A 17,752-nucleotide genomic window follows, 5' to 3' on the forward strand; every position below is an offset into this window, starting at 1 on the left:
GTCCAAAATATAACTAACAATATTTATTTCTCTTCCTCATCCATAAAGACTTTACACTACTGTCTCGTTTGGAAGTGGGGTGGTCACTGGCATTAAGTTCATTGTAAGAGTTAAGCTTTAATGTGCTACTGGTAAGAGTATTCCAAGTTATAAAAATGTTGAATCAGTCACTTACCTATGAAACCAGAAGTTACAACCCGATTCACACAAAATTGCTTGGTCGTTGTCATGGACTTCCTTGTGGCATGTTCCACAGGGATAAATAGGAGGTGCATTGGGATTCTGGGGATTGAACACCATTGGCTGATCTGGAGGATATACCTGAAAATACAATCATGTATGTAACTATGATGATTAAAAATGTTCAATTCAAAGATATATATATATATATATATATATATCATTTTCAAGCATGGAATGGCTATATATCTTTACATAAATTAACATCAATGTCCTCTAACATGATGAAGATGTCTTTTCCCCCTCTACAGCACGAGGAGAAAAATGGTATGAATATTTCTGAATAATATGAGAGATTCGCTTTCTTTCATTAAATATTTTGAGTTACGTGAGAGGGAGGAAGGAGAGGGGAGTCTTAGAGATAGTCAACAGAGTGGTACCGTATTGAATGAAAATGTCTAATACTGCACATTTAAATAGCACTTTTCACATAGGAAGTGCATTACAGTTGGTAGTCATCTACAGAAGTTGAATCCATGTAATGTTTCTAACTGTCTTCAGGTTGAACAACAAACTCATGTTTTGCCCCTTCTCACTTTCTGAATGTACAGAAAGTGACTAATGACCATCCTCAATGAAAGAACTCATGCAAGACAGTTAGTTAATCAGTATTTTATTAAAAATCTTTTGCTGTCTATGTGAGGATCATACTACAGTAATGCTTTTTCACAGAACAATTGTTCATACAGATTTTTAAGAAGTGCTTCATAATGACTGCCACAGATAACTCTCACCACATACTATTATTAACAAGATTAACAAGAACAAACCTTACCATTTATACGAGATAGAACACTGTGGAATAATGTATGACTTTCAAGCTAAACATACTGGACAAACTCTACCCATTCAGATGAAGAAGCAATAATTTTATATGCTTCCCATGATTCCCATTAAATGTTACTCATGGATCAGGTCTACTACTCCCTAGAAAAATTTCAGTTCATGAGATGACTGACTTCTAAATATAGTAGATCAAAGACTTCAGCTAAGTTTAGATAAACTGTAATAAGATATCTTTCTGCCACCCAGTGAGCCCCCCAATGAACTTATGTTGAAGTAGAACAATTACCCAATTCAATTAGAACAATTATCTGAGTCTTGCAGGCAGTGTCACAGCTGTTTTCATTTCTCTTTTGATTTTATAATTGCATTATCCTAATCCAAAAGGGCTTCTCTACCACAGTTAAAAAAATTGCTCTTTTGTTCTCCAGTTTTCGAATAGTTCACACTTTGCTTCAATATGCTTTAGATACTATTTATGTCCTATGACCACATTCGGTACTAGTACATGTGTTTCATTAAAGGAATCTTGCTTTACCTATGGCATCTCTCAAGCTTGTTCCTCCCCCCACCCTTTTGGCTTGATAATTCCTTGGAATTTCATACTGTTTAATCCACTTTTAAAAGTCACTGAAAAAGTCATTACATATAGTTCACAAAATAAAATCCGCTGTAGTGTGTCACATATGTAACTTTGCTACCTATAAAACAGATTTTTTTAAATTTTTTTATTTTTTTCCTGTAGTGTCGTCATCAAGTTAGATGTTTGGCAAACTGAAATTTTTTTTTACGTTACTGTCATCCCCTTCGCTTTCTTTTCATTTAACAGTGACTAAAATTCTTTGTTAACAATATTTCCTTTTTTTAAAAATCTGTTCCTCTTGCCCTTTTTTCATTTTTTTTTACACCATTCATTGCTACTTTGTCGTAATTTAAATAGCAATGAGTGTACATAGTAAACTCAACTTCCACCATTTGCATCATATATGTAACTTTCGGCTTTGATCCTTAGTTCTAGTAACTTACTAAACTGTGTACATCTTCCCAATCCTCCTTGGGGGTCAAAATGTGTTATTCCACATATCACCTCAAAGGATTTCAGCTGATCCAGAAACATAATTCAATTGCTTTGTTTTGTTTTATGTTTTTCCCCCTCCTCACAGGTCCCCCACACAAGTACTAAAAGAAACCTTTTAAATTTTGGTTACATGATAAGTCACACAGATTTAAATTTGTTCTTTCAACTAAATACATAAGGATTACAGTTAGGAACAATTAAAATTGGAAACACGAAACAGAAGGCAAACTGAAGCCTGCATTTTATTAGGACAATTCATAGAATATGTAACACATCTACTATAGGGACTGCTTACACATTATGGGTGTCAGTCTTGTTCTGGAGTACTGCTGCATGGTATGGTCCTTACCAGGTGGAATTGACAGAGGACATTGAAAAAGTTCCAAGAAGGGCAGCTTCTTTTGGTATTATCATGAAAATGGGGAAATAGTGTCATAGTATGATATGCAAATTTGGGTGGCAAGCATTAAAACCAAAGTGCTTTTCATTGTGATGAAATCTTTTCGCATAATTTCAGTCACCCACTTTGTCATCTGAATTTGGAAATATTTTGTCAACTTCCACCCACACATGGAGAAATTACCATTGTAGTAAAATGAGAAGTCAGAGCTCACACAGAAGGATTTAAGTGTCTGTTTTTCCCAAGTGCTAAATGTACAATACTGTATTGTTTTTGCACCACATATGCACAAAAGTAAGACATATTCCTCCCCACACATACCAGCCATTGCATATACCCCCCCCCCCCCTTGCCCCCCATGTACCCGCAATTGTGTGCTTGGAAATGACTTTAGGTTGAAATTAGCTGATCGCACAGATAATAAAAAGAATACAACCTCCTTGGGCCATGTTTTTGTTTTCATTTACATATACATCGATGGGAAAAATATTGCAACACCAAGAAGCAGTTGTGCAACATAAACAAAAGTTTCTACATCTGAAATATAATGTCTCTTCAAATTTTACGCCAGTTACATAAGAGTGGTACAAATCAGGTTTGTTCTAAATACACACTGCAACAATCACGAGTGTTAGTTAGCTTTGAGATTGGATCTGTGAGTTGATGTTAGTCAACAATGCATTTATGGCAACAATGATGCAGTTATCAACATCTCACTGAGTTTGAACAATGTCGTGTAACATGGCAAGAGGAAGCTGTATGCTCCCTCTAAATGTTGCAGAAAGCCTTGGCAGGAATGTAGCCACTGTACACAAATGCTGGCAGTGGTAGTCATGAAAATGTATGGTCCCAAGAAGAAAGACGGCCCATTTGGCACTACTGAGAGGTAGGACCATCATGTTCGGCATATGGCTCTGTTACTATTGTACTGCATCTGTATCAGCAATTGAGTAGCAGTTGGCACCACAGCAATGCAACAAATTGGTTAGTTCAAGGACAGCTCCAAGCCAGACACACTGCAGCATGTATTTCGTTGACCCCAAACCATCACCACGTGTGTGCAATTTCATGTGACAGTAGAAGCACTCTCATTGTTATCCCATGCACCCTGACTGCAAATTTGTATGTCAATCTGGTTGTATGGTTTATAGAAAGTGAATTCAAAATTTAATCCATGCCAACACCATTATCACCTAATTTCATTAGAATTAATATCAACTAGTTATGCGTAGCTGTGTAACTCTTTTCCTCTTTTCATATAATGCTCTGGCTTTCAGATCAGTGATTGCTTGAGCCCTGCATGGTAAAATATGTTTTTATAAGAAACAAACCGATATGTAAAGGACAGATTAGTACTCACCACATAAAGAAAGAAATGGGTCACAGACATGCACAATAAAAAAGAACACTAGAAATATTTCAGTTTTCGGACAAAGCTTCAAGCTCTTCCTGGATGAAGGATTAGTTAACATCTTAGATGAAGAGACTAACATATGCAGATTAATGACAATGGAAGACTATAACAAAAACTGGACAACTGCTTATGTGTCAGATACTGTTGTATTTTCATGACTATACAGATTGTAAGTATCATAAACTCAGAGAAGCCAGAAGCTGATGAAATGTGTGACAATGATACAAGCTACCAGTGTAGTGGGAGCAAAATCACACACACTGAATTACAATGTGTCAATATTTATTATACAAGGTAGAAAACCTTGAGGAAGGGTTATCAATATGCTACCTGTACACAAGCCAATCTTTACACTTCTTCATTTAATATTTTGTGCATTATGTGCACATAACTTTGGCCACTTTATCTCTTTCCAAAAACAATGTTATGAAGAGATCACTTCATTCAAGAAAATTTTAATACAAGGGCAAAACATTAACCCATCATTTTCAGTACTAAAACCAAAATACTTCATTAATGTGAATATTATTAATATGCTGTAAACATTTTAAGAGATATTTAAAAAAGAAAATATTGTAAAAGCTGTGAAGCTTTTATGCACAGAGTTCCACATTACAGCTGCTCAGGACCGAAAGTGTTACCAACAAATCACTAATGATATTTATCCACTTAAGAATGTGACAGAGATGGTATATTTCACAGTTTGTAAATGGGCTCTCTGAGAGCTCTTTGAAGATTTTAGTTTCAACTCTGAAAGCTCACGGAACTTTCACAGGTCTGGCTATGGCATTGCCTTAAAGTGATCTGTGAACCTATTCCATATGCTCGTACCTCCGTTAACAGCCGGCAACGGGGCACCGTGTCAAACTCCTTATAGAAATCTAGAAATATGGCGTGTGCCTATAGGCGAGAGATTCACGATAAATGCAAGATAGGTAAGGGGTCAATACCGTGCTTGTCAGACTGCCAGCTTGTTTTTTGTTCACCAGGTCACTGATCTTGCACTTAGAAGTGCCAAAGGGAGATTATGTTTTATATAGATCAAGTTCTTCCTGAATGATGGATTAATGATCAACTTTTTAGATGAAGAAACTAACAAATATTCGTATCAATGCAGTTCCAGTGCAGAACAGCAGGACCAGTAAGTGAAGAAACATATATTTTTACAACTCTGAATTTCACAGACCCTGTATGAATTTGCACCATGCAACCAAATTATTTATGTTCCCTTCCTGGAAAACACAATGTACTCCTGTAGATTCAGCTGACTGAAAAAATTCTTATACGTTTTTGCAAACAATGAGACATGTAATCAAATCATTCCAGTCCTGAATGGAACAACTGGACCACACTTCATAAACTACTACAAAAAAGTATAAGAAGTTATATGGCCTGCAAAATGTCTTATCACAGATGAATCTGTTTTCATAAAAACAGTTAGCTGGGTAAATCATATGCTGCTAAAAAGAACCAGATCTAAAATAAAATCAAATTATCTTAATCCAAATGTGTGTCTGTAATACTGTACTTCAATATATACTGAGACGACACAAAGTTTGATAAGAGTAAAAATATCTTCCTGTACCTCAAGCTGTTGTAATGACACTGTAAAAACATTTTTTGGATAAAGGATATTGCCTGACAAGAAAGGTTTTACATACCCATAGATATTTTGCTAATCTAATAAGAGACCTTTTACGCACCCACAGATATTTTGTTAACTTATTGAACAGACTGCTCTAGCACTATCAAGCTGAAGTGGGAAGGCATGTCACCAGAGATAAAAAGCAAGAATTTGAGTACAGGAGACAATGACAAAATAACAGCTCTGTGTAGGAAAGATAAGATGGACATTGCACAGCTCAACTCTGACACAATGCTAAAATCGTACGTCCAGTAATGCTGTAACAAGGTGATAAAATCAAAAACAGTTCAATGCAACAAAACTATTCACGTTTCAAAAACATCCCTGAAAACTCATATTTTCTACCGTAAATGTAGTGATAAATAGGAATTTTATGGTAGTTTATGAACTGCAAAAGGTGGACAACTAGGAAAGGCCTAAACACATTGTCTTTTAGCAAGAGATTTCATGGATCCCACATCATCTATAGAAAGAAAAAGAGACTTGAAAAGGTAGTGCTCTTGTTTGTGTGATGCAAATGAGAAAGAAATAATGGGTTAGTGCATAAGTTTCTAGCATTTTTCTCACAAGTTTAAAAAACACTACAGATACAACCTCGCCGTTGGTGGGGAGTCTTGCGTGCCTCAGCGATACACATAGCCATACCATGTGTATCTTGAGAGGCCAGACAATCTTGTGGTTCCTGAAGAGGGGTAACAGTCTTTTCAGTAGTTGCAGGGGCGACAGTCTGGATGATTGACTGATCTGGCCTTGTAACACTAACCAAAACGGCATTGCTGTGCTGGTATTGCGAATGGCTGAAAGCATGGGGAAACTAAAGCCGTAATTTTTCCCAAGGGCATGCAGCTTCACTGTATGGTTAAATGATGATGGCATCCTCTTGGGTAAAATATTCCAGAGGTAAAATAGTCCCCCATTCAGATCTCCGGGCGGGGTCTACTAAGGAGGATGTCACTATCAGGAGAAAGAAAACTGGTGTTCTACGGATCAGAGCGTGGAATGTCAGATCCCTTACGCGGGCAGGTAGATTAGAAAATTTAAAAAGGAAAATGGATAGGTTAAAGTTAAATATAACGGGAAGGCAGGAGGAGCAAGACTTTTGGTCAAGTGAATACAGGTTTAGAAATACAAAATCAAATAGGGGTAATGCAGGAGTAGGTTTAATAATGAATAAAAAAAATAGGAGTGTGAGTAAGCTACTACAAACAGCATAGTGAACGCATTATTGTGACCAAGATAGACACAAAGCCACACCTACTACAGTAGTACAAGTTTATATGCCAACTAACTCTTCAGATGAAGAAATGGATGAAATGTATGAAGAGATAAAAAAATTATTCAGGTAGTGAAGGGAGATGAAAATTTATTAGTCATGGGTGACTGGAATTCGAGAGTTGAAAAGGGAGAGAAGGAAACATTGTAAGTAAATATGGACTGGGGTTAAGAAATGAAAGAGGATGCTGTCTGATAGAATTTTGCACAGAGCATAACATAATAATAGCTAACACTTGCTTCAAGAATCATAACAGAAGGTAGTATACACAGAAGTATCCTGGAGATACTAGAAGCTATCACACAGATTATATAATGGTAAGACAGAGATTTAGGAACCAGGTTTTAAATTTTAAGACATTTCCAGGGGGCAGATGTGGACTCTGACCACAATCTATTGGTTATGAACTGTAGATTAAAACTGAAGAAACTGCAAAAAGGTGGGAATTTAAGGAGATGGGACCTGGATAAACTGACAAAACCAGAGTGTGTACAAAGTTTCGGGGAGAGTATAAGGGAACAATTGACAAGAATGGGGGAAAGAAATACAGTAGAAGAAGGATGGGTAGCTTTGAGGGATGAAGTAGTGAAGGCAGCAGAGGATAAAGTAGGTACAAAGACGAGGGCTGCTAGAAATCCTTGGGTAACAGAAGAAATATTGAATTTAATTGATGAAAGGAGAAAATATAAAAATGCAGTAAATGAAGCAGGCAAAAAGGAATACTAACACCTCAAAAACGAGATCGACAGAAAGTGCAAAATGGCTAAGCAGGGATGGCTAGAGGACAAATGTAAGGATGTAGAGGCTTATCTCACTAGGGGTAAGATAGATACTGCCTACAGGAAAATTAAAGAGACCTTTGGAGAAAAGAGAATCACTTGCATAAATATTAAGAGCTCAGATGGAACCCAGTTCTAAGCAAAGAAGGGAAAGCAGGTAGGTGGGAGGAGTATACAGAGTGTCTATACAAGGGCGATGTACTTCAGGACAATATTATGGAAATGGAAGAGGATGTAGATGAAGATGAAATGGGAAATACGATACTGCGTGAAGAGTTTGACAGAGCACTGAAAGACCTGCGTCGAAACAAGGCCCCGGGAGTAGACAACATTCCATTAGAACTACTAACAGCCTTGGGAGAGCCAGTCCTGACAAAACTACCATCTGGTGAGCAAGATGTATGAGACAGGTGAAATACCCGCAGGCTACAAGAAGAATATAATAATTCCAATTACAAAGAAAGCAGGTGTTGACAGATGTGAAAATTACCGAACTATCAGTTTAATAACACACAGCTGCAAAATACTAATGTGAATTCTTTACAGACGAATGGAAAAACTGGTAGAAGCCGACATCGAGGAAGATAAGTTTGGATTCCGTAGAAATATTGGAACACGTGAAGCAATACTGACCCTACGACTTATCTTAGAAGCTAGATTAAGGAAAGCTACATTTCTAGCATTTGTAGACTTAGAGAAAGCTTTTGACAATTCTGAAGGTGGCAGGTGTAGAATACAGGGAGTGTAAGGCTATTTACAATTTGTACATGAACCAGATGGCAGTTATAAGAGTCGAGGGGCATGAAAGGGAAGCACTGGTTGGGAAGGGAATGAGACAGGGTGTAGCCTCTCCCCGATGTTATTCAATCTATTTATTAAGCAAGCAGTAAAGTCAACAAAAGAAAAATTTGGAGTAGGTATTAAAATCCATGGAGAAGAAATATAAAATCTCTGAGGTTCGCCGATTGCATTGTAATTCTGTCAGAGACAGCAAAGGACTTGGAAGAGCAGCTGAACGAAATGGACAGTGTCTGGAAAGAAGGATATAAGATGAACATCAACACAAGCAAAACAAGGATAATGGAATGTAGTCGAATTAAGTCAGGTGATGCTGAGGGAATTAGATTAGGAAATGAGACACTTATAATAGTAAAGGAGTTTTGCTATTTGGGGAGCAAAGTAAATGGTGATGATGGTCGAAGTAGAGAGGAGGTAAAATGTAGACTGGCAATTGCAAGGAAAGCCTTTCTGAAGAAGAGAAATTTGATAACATTGAGTATAGATTTAAGTGTCAGGAAATCGTTTCTGAAAGTATTTGTATGGAGTGTAGCCATGTATAGAAGTGAAACATGGACAATAAATAGTTTGGACAAGAAGAGATTTGAAGCTTTCGAAATGTGGCGCTACAGAAGAATGCTGAAGATTATATGGGTAGATCACATAACTATTGAGGAAGTATTGAATCGGATTGGGGAGAAGAGAAGTTTGTGGCACAACTTGACCAGAAGTAGGGATCGGTTGGTAGGACATGTTCTGAGGCATCAAGGAAGCACCAGTTTAGTATTGGAGGGCAGCGTGGAGGGTAAAAATCGTAGAGGGAGACCAAGAGATGAATACACAAGCAGATTCAGAAGGATGTAGGTTGCAGTAAGTACTGGGAGATGATGAAGCTTGCACAGGATAGAGTAGCATGGAGAGCTCCATCAAACCAGTCTCAGGACTGAAGACCACCACCACAACAACAACAACAACAACAACAACAACAACAACAACCTATTCTCCTTCACTATTTACAACAGTCTGTCAAAATTAGAGTAACTTTTCAATTCCACAGCTGTAGAAATCACATGGTTTTGAGGCAAAGAACTTGTTGACCTATGTTCAGTGCGCATTTTAATCTGGAATGGAAGGTCCTTGAAGGATGTTCGATGGGAAGAGAGAGTGTGGCGGCAGGGGGGCAGGGGGGGGGGGAGTGAAAAGGTGAGGTGCATATGGTGGGTGCAGAATGACTTCCCAACCCCTATAAGGGGTTCTGTTTTTCAGACTTCAGTACAGAACCCTAAAAAGGATACCGAATAAATATCAAAAGAAAAATATTCAGTGTTCCGCTTTACCATTACAAACTCATCTGCACAGTGTCACATGCCCTGTGCCGTGACTGACTGACAGAAGCAAACCGAGTGGGCACTACGTCGATTTACCCATTTGTGAAGCAAAAGTATTGTATTTGGTGATTTTCATATTTACATTTGCATAACACCGTCGTGTTGCACATAAGTACTGGGATATCTGATGTCACTGGATAACACCTTTACCTGTGTTCTAGGTTAAATGTGAATACTGCTTCATTATTGTGCAAAAATGGACTTCTATGAATTAAACCAAAATATTTTCATAAAATATGAAGGGATGAGTATCTACTTAATGCAGAGGTGGGGGAAACAATGAATGTTGCATCTTAAAATTACGTTAACAACTCATAGTCACATATCCGTTTAAGTCTGTGTTCGTAGCTCTATGTTCTTGTTCAAACCACAGGATGATAATGAACTCTTAATTCAGACATGACAGAGTATGTAGGTGTACCTAGAATGACAGACCTCAGCTGTTCAAATCCATAATTTAGTGGAAAAATAATGTTCCATGCCAGTGGAATACGTGCAGATTGTTAAATGACTGGTGGTGTGCTGAAAACAGTGTCTTCTAAGTTCATATCCAGATGACAGTTTACACACTACAGTAATGTGCTGTCTGCCTGGTGGCATAATGACTCAAAAGAGAACTCTAAAGTTATGACAAAGCTTTCTTTTGAAAAACTTTCAATAGTGTATGGCTGCCAAGAATTTTTTTTGTGTTAATTAAATGCAATGAGTTTAATATCATAAATTTCTTTTTTTGGTATGTAAATAAATGTGATCTGTAATGCCAAACAAAATAACGTAGCTGATAGGTACATTTTTTTTGTTTTCAACATAAAAACATTGAAGTAAGATGAAAATAGAAGCATACAGTATTTCAAAATTAGCTCTCAAACTAAATCAAAACCAGCCAAAATACAAAAAATTGGCAGGAAAGAAGGCTGAAATATGCAGAAAATAATACTAATATTGGCTATTAAATAAAATGATTTTTCCCTGTCCGCATCAATAAGTCAACAGAATGCTGTGCTTAATTTCTGTCAACAGACAGTGAGTGAAAGTTTGCTGATCTCAATACGTTCCCACAGCAAGCACGAGGTTCTACAAAAGCATTCTGCCAACAAAGTCATATTCTTCTGCACGATTACATAATTCAGACTGCTCCAATATTGACAAACCTCATAATCCTAAGTGGTCAAGTGAGCAACATGCTTGATAAGACAGATGAAATGTATTGAACACACACACACACACACACACACACACACACACACACACACACAGAGAGAGAGAGAGAGAGAGAGAGAGAGAGAGAGAGAGAGAGAGAGAGAGAGAGAGAGAGAGAGAGAGAGAGAGAGAGAGAGAGAGAGATCAAAAATATTCCTGAAAATTCCAAATATGAAATCATAAGGAGTTCCTGATAATTAATGCCGAGTTCTTTCCCCACACTTTGAGACTGCAGATTAGCTTCAGGTTTTTACACAATATATGTTTCTGAACAACAAGGTTCGGGTTTTCTGCTAAAATCAATAGTGAGAAAGTGTTGTGCTGTGAAAATATGCTGTTTCCTTCCTCGTAGTCCGATTTCACTGAAACTAGGGAAGTTGTATTTATACCTTATTGACGTATGATTAGAATACAGTTTAAGAGAGTTCAATTTCCAACCAAGGTTTCGTTTGCAACAACAATAAACAATGTTCCAAGTCAGAAAGAAGGGGAGAAGAGGAGATGAACAGAGAGGGGAGAGGAGAATCAGATGGACAGAGAGAGGGGGTGAGAAAGGAATTACACAGACAGATGTGGCAGTACAAGAGAGGGAAAGAGAGAAGATGAACAGAGAGGGGAGAAAAGGAGATGGACAGAGAGAAGGGGTGAGAAGGGGACTGACACATAGACAGATGTGGGGGTGAGAGGGGGGCAGGAAGAGAAGGGGGGCAGGAAGAGAAGGGGGGCAGGAAGAGAAGGGGGGCAGGAAGAGAAGGGGGGCAGGAAGAGAAGGGGGGCAGGAAGAGAAGGGGGGCAGGAAGAGAAGGGGGGCAGGAAGAGAAGGGGGGCAGGAAGAGAAGGGGGGCAGGAAGAGAAGGGGGCAGGAAGAGAAGGGGGGCAGGAAGAGAAGGGGGGCAGGAAGAGAAGGGGGGCAGGAAGAGAAGGGGGGCAGGAAGAGAAGGGGGGCAGGAAGAGAAGGGGGGCAGGAAGAGAAGGGGGGCAGGAAGAGAAGGGGGGCAGGAAGAGAAGGGGGGCAGGAAGAGAAGGGGGGCAGGAAGAGAAGGGGGGCAGGAAGAGAAGGGGGGCAGGAAGAGAAGGGGGGCAGGAAGAGAAGGGGGGCAGGAAGAGAAGGGGGGCAGGAAGAGAAGGGGGGCAGGAAGAGAAGGGGGCAGGAAGAGAAGGGGGCAGGAAGAGAAGGGGGCAGGAAGAGAAGGGGGGCAGGAAGAGAAGGGGGGCAGGAAGAGAAGGGGGGCAGGAAGAGAAGGGGGGCAGGAAGAGAAGGGGGGCAGGAAGAGAAGGGGGGCAGGAAGAGAAGGGGGCAGGAAGAGAAGGGGGCAGGAAGAGAAGGGGGGCAGGAAGAGAAGGGGGGCAGGAAGAGAAGGGGGGCAGGAAGAGAAGGGGGGCAGGAAGAGAAGGGGGGCAGGAAGAGAAGGGGGGCAGGAAGAGAAGGGGGGCAGGAAGAGAAGGGGGGCAGGAAGAGGAGATGGACAAAGAGGGGGGCAGGAAGATGAGGCAGATGAAGTGGACAAAGAGGGGGGAGAGAAAGAGGAAGAGGAGGAAACAGGCCAAGACAGTGAGGAGGAGATTAGCACGTATATCCAATTTCCATAAATACTTAGCGACTGGAAAGCACTGCAACCTGTTTCTTTCAAGGTACTCTTGAACTCAATAATGATGCAATGAACTACAAAGAGGAAAACTGAATACAAGAGAACCTGGGTAGTTATTGAAACAGATGCACTACATTACTCACTTTTAAAGTCTTTTCTATATCACTCATGTTAAATCATGTGTCCACTAGCAAGCAACTTTCACAAGCAACTTTCACAAGCACTTACTGAGCGGTTTACATTAGAACAAAGACTTGCACAAGTTCCACACGTCACTTGGTAAGTTAATTTCTTAATTTGCTGAAAATACTCACAGAAGTGTCTCCACTAGTTGTGTCATGAGATAGACAAGTGGAAGTTAAGAATGTCATGGAAAAATAGAGCATCCAACACTGTTGTTACATTGTTACTACTGAAGAAAAATCGCTATTGAAAAATACATCACAGAAAGTTAAGAAAAAAACATTTGGGCAAAGAAACGGATACAGAAGTGTACACAATTAAGGTATTAAGAAATGCTACTGAATGAAAAGAAAAAACTGAGGAATTTGCTCCGATTAAAAACTTGTTGAGTACGCTAATTTGGAACATTTTTTTGTTTACTGCACAACAGGACACAGGAATGGGACAAGCTACACTGCCAAGAGACGCCTTCTAATAACTCTGACCTTTGCAAACAGTATTTATTACCTTTATTACAAATATAATGCCTTTATGTTTTTGCTAACATGAAAAATTGGCATAAATTTACAGATGATGTGTATTGCCATTTTTCCTCTCCTTCTGGTGAGAGGAAGTAATCTGTAAATTAATTTCACATTTCCTTGGCTGTGGTGGCCAGTTATTTATGTTTTGGGGTTTCAATGGTAGATTAATTTTAGTCCATCTATCTTTGCACCAATCTCTTTTTGATACTGATAGTTTTGCACCAGTGCTGAACACACAAAACTTCTGCAAGTTTGTGAAAAACTTCCAGGAACTGGGAAGTTTTGCAAGTACTTCGAGAAAGATGCAAGCAAATGTTTCCACTAGCTTGCTGCAGCTGTTTCCACATCAGACAATCCACAGAAGTAGCTTCTGCAAACTACTTGCTGAAGGTTACTTGGCAGTGGACACATGCCTTTAGTTCAAAGCAGTTGTAAGGGGACACTGAAAAAATATGAGTCTACAGATGAACAGGTCTCTTGTGTATCAGTAATCTTGAATCTGCTGCTCTGTCTTTTTTTTTAAATGTAATGTGATTGTTCAGACACTTAAAATAACTTGTGAGAAAGTTAATAGCAAATTTATATTGTATCTGTGATTAGCACAGATGTGTGTGTCATGTTAAGCAAACATCACTGTGACAGAATTGTACATGTAGCTTAATGTTTGCATGTAGCTATCATCTTCAAAGAAGCATGTAACTATCAACAAATGAAATGAAATGATAAAAGCTAACATCTATACAGATATTTTAGAACCAAGAGTCAATCCAATGGCTGTCAGACTACGAAATGGCTGAAAAGTAGCAAGCTGGTTCTATTCAGTCTATCCAATACTAATTTTAATTAACATACATATATTCAGTTTATTTAGTCTTTTTCTAAATTGTCATTAAGTTTTAAGCCTATATACTTTTACGATATTGACCTGATAGTCCAAAAGACTAGTGTTTTGAACAAATGTACTCTGTTTATCTAGAAATTGCCATATATGGAAATTATGTACCATCAAAATTTTAATATGTTTGAAATATAAGTTTCAAGAGAACTTACTTTAAAAGAAGTTGGAGTCAAGTTTTATTGTAGTTCATGGAGAACAACATAAAATCAAAATGAACTTAAGAATATCATAAGAAATTTCGATGATATGAAAAAATTCCATGTTCTCAAACCTGTAATGCCCCACTGTACTCCTCAACTTATTTCGATAAAGATCTGAATTTTTTCCTGCTGTAATTAATACATCCTAACCAAGACAATTAATATAGCAGTACAGTTACAATGGAGAGAGAATCAAAAAGATTAGTGTTGTGGTGTTACATGGAACTCCACAATAGTGATGTGTATCCCAAAATATTCTTACCAAGAATGATACTGGTGACTGAAAACCATGCATTAAGTGGTCATGGAGGAGAGCACAAATATTGTGCAAATCTGTTATTTTATTTGCATGTGGAGAATCATAACAAGGTACAATGCATGTCCTCAAGATGAGAGAACAATTTCAATAACCACAGAAGTTGTAGTTCACATTTACAGAACAACAATGTGAATATGTGTGTGTGTGTGTGGGCGAGAGAGAGAGAGAGAGAGAGAGAGAGAGAGAGATACACATTAACGTCTATTGACAGTAATTCACTCCAGTAGTGATGAATTCTTGAGATAAAATTAGCCTAGTGCTGGTGAGGGAAAGGGAAAGAGGAAGTGTGTATAACTCTAAGCACATCAAGTCAGGGGACAAAGAGGCAGAAAACTCCTCATTTCATGATTTAAAATGCTTAATTGTCCAATAAAATGTTGAAAAGCACATGTTGGAATATGATAAATACCAAGCACAGCCTGCGAAGGGGAAAACTGTTTTATTCCAACATAAGCGATTTGATGTTTTATTAGGAAATTAAGCATTTCAAATCATGACACTGGCAAATTTGTGCCACTTTTCAGATGAGCATGTTTGTATCAAATGAAATCAATGGCTTAATAAATGCACATGAAATAACAGTCAAACTGGTTTTCTTAGCACTTGTGAATGCAATCAATCACTTCTATGTGACAAATGATGAGCAGGAAATAAATTTTTGTACAGCCACAGTAGTCACAGGGACAGTATCTTGCATTTACTCTCATGAGGCAAGCTAAGGGCAATGCAAAAATTGTTTCTTATTTTAAGGATTTTTATGTTCATAAAATTCAAGTGGGTCAAGATGCTACATTCTTTTTGAACAGATTGAAAGACTTGTTGCTTGTGCTTATGACAACAAACAGTGAATGGCCTCTGTGCTACCTAAAGATGAAAATGACAAGTAAACCTTTTATTTACCCACCACTCCCTTGCCCTAACTCTTTCTTTTTCATAACTAGGAAGACCAGATAAATGACTGATAAAAACTTCATACTTTGTAGAGTACTGCCACTGGAAAAATATATGAAATGAAATGATCGTATGGCATTTATTGGTCAGGATCTCCCCTTCAGGGTTCGGCTGCCATATTGCAAGTCTTTTCAATGGCTTGCGTGTCAATGATGATGAAAATGATTACTAAGGACACACAACACCCAGTCCCCTGCCGGGAATCGAACCCAGACCCCCTTCGTCGTAGGCGATAATGCTACCTGCACTACGGAGGCGGACTGGAAGAATACATAGACTATCAGAAGGAGAGCTGTGAAAATCCTCAGATTATACTGGAAAAGAATGTTTTGTTATTTCAGTTATGTAATTATTGCTTGGGAGAACTAGGTTATGTTGTTAACTCAGTTATGTCATTACTGTTAGGGAAAGTGTTAATACATAATTTTAGATGCTAAGAAGATTCCATATTGCAGTGCCTGTATTAATAACTCAAAAATGAAAAGTCCAAAAAACTTTTAACATGGGATTTTTTCATGCAGACAACTATCACTACACGTGTATAATAATTATCAAAATCTGATGTCAAGAACCACACCACCAGTCGATTTCACATAGACTGACAAGAGGTAACATCAATAACCAATTTTCAATGCCATAAGGCCTGCAGGTGCAATTCTCTTTATTTCATGTGTGATCCAACAATCTCGGTCTTAGGCCATTTTCAGACATCTAAAAAAAAAAAAAAAAACATTATACAATGGATATACTAGTGACACTTGTGATTTTGACATAGGAACAAGTCATATCTGTAGATATACTAGGCACATTATAGCTTACTATGATTCTTTAGTAGTACATTATGCCGTGTATGCCTTGCTCCTATGAGTGCATGTAATGCTCATAAAATAAATTAGAGAGGTTTTTAATTATTTTAGGAGCATGTCGTTTTTCAGCAGTTGCTACAAAGCACATACATAAGGGTCCAAGTTTTAACATAAGTAACACTAGGAAGATTATAATTATTTTACAGAAATTTGTTAATTAGCCTGCATATGCCTTTGTTCTCAAATATATTTAATTATCATACATAATTGGTGCAAATATGACTGTATGTAATTTCTTTAAATTAACTTTTAAATATTTTTCCTCTTATTGTGGGAGCATGTCAATTTTGAATAGATATTATGAAGACGTTATAATAAAAATCAATCAAACAAAGTACTCTAATGAAACAGCACTGAATATTACAAGAGTCAAGTAAAACAACTTTATGGTTGTGTGATCTTTCCCATTACAGTAATATTTGTAATTTTACATTCTGTGATTCTGTAATGCTTCATCGTAGAACTGGTAAAAAGTCGTCTGGCAATTTCCCATTTCACAGGTCTTTTTGTTCATTGAAAATTCTGCCTGATTCTTTTAGATGGATTTAAATTACAATTTCTTGCATTACATTTATGGTTTTTTCCCCCTTTTTGTAACTTACGTAGCATTTTAAGTGATTCATCTATATCAGGTATCTTGTGGTTGATGTCTTAAGTGGACAGCGAAGATGGGTGGGTTACTGTCTCTTATTGCAGTGTGTCCTTTAAATTTTGTACTAACTTTCCTTACTGTAAGTCCAATATAAAATTTTGAGCATGCTACATAGTTAATTTTGTAGATTCCCGATTGTGAAATCGGTTCTCATTTACATGGTATGTGTTCTCAATAATTGTTGTACATGGTTAGTGCTTCTGTAGCTAGTGTATGATTTTGTATTCTTGAAACATCAAGTAATTTTGTTGGAAATACAGTCTAGATAAGGCCATAAAAGGAATTTGAGTTTCATTTGTGTGTCTGGTTAAAGTTATTTCATCTACGGGACTGGCATGTGTTTAATTGGTTTTAGCTTGTGTGCTCTCGAGTGGAATACGACAATACCCAACAGTAACCCATCCACTTTTGCAACAAACTTAAAAGACGTGAACCACAAAATACCTAATGTCGATGTATCACTTGAAATACCACATAATTTACAGAAAGAAAAAAGAAGAAATTGAAATTTACATCTATCTAAAAAACCAGCCAGACCGTTTTAAATGAGCAAAAAGACCTGCGAAACTGGAAATTCCTAGACAACAGGCAGT

The 17,752-nt window shown here is 37.9% G+C and overlaps 1 protein-coding gene across 2 annotated transcripts in view; it reads right to left on the minus strand.

Moving 5' to 3' along the window:
- Positions 1-17,752, minus strand: part of LOC126282226 (protein pygopus) — a 64,393-nt gene that overhangs the window by 1,304 nt on the left and 45,337 nt on the right. For both annotated transcript variants that reach the window (XM_049981791.1, XM_049981792.1), the window contains exon 6: positions 176-321. In XM_049981791.1, coding sequence (XP_049837748.1) covers positions 176-321 — 146 coding nt within the window. The remainder of the gene's footprint in view (positions 1-175; positions 322-17,752) is intronic.

Source organism: Schistocerca gregaria, chromosome 7, assembly GCF_023897955.1.
Source record: "Schistocerca gregaria isolate iqSchGreg1 chromosome 7, iqSchGreg1.2, whole genome shotgun sequence".
Lineage (NCBI taxonomy): Eukaryota > Metazoa > Arthropoda > Insecta > Orthoptera > Acrididae > Schistocerca > Schistocerca gregaria.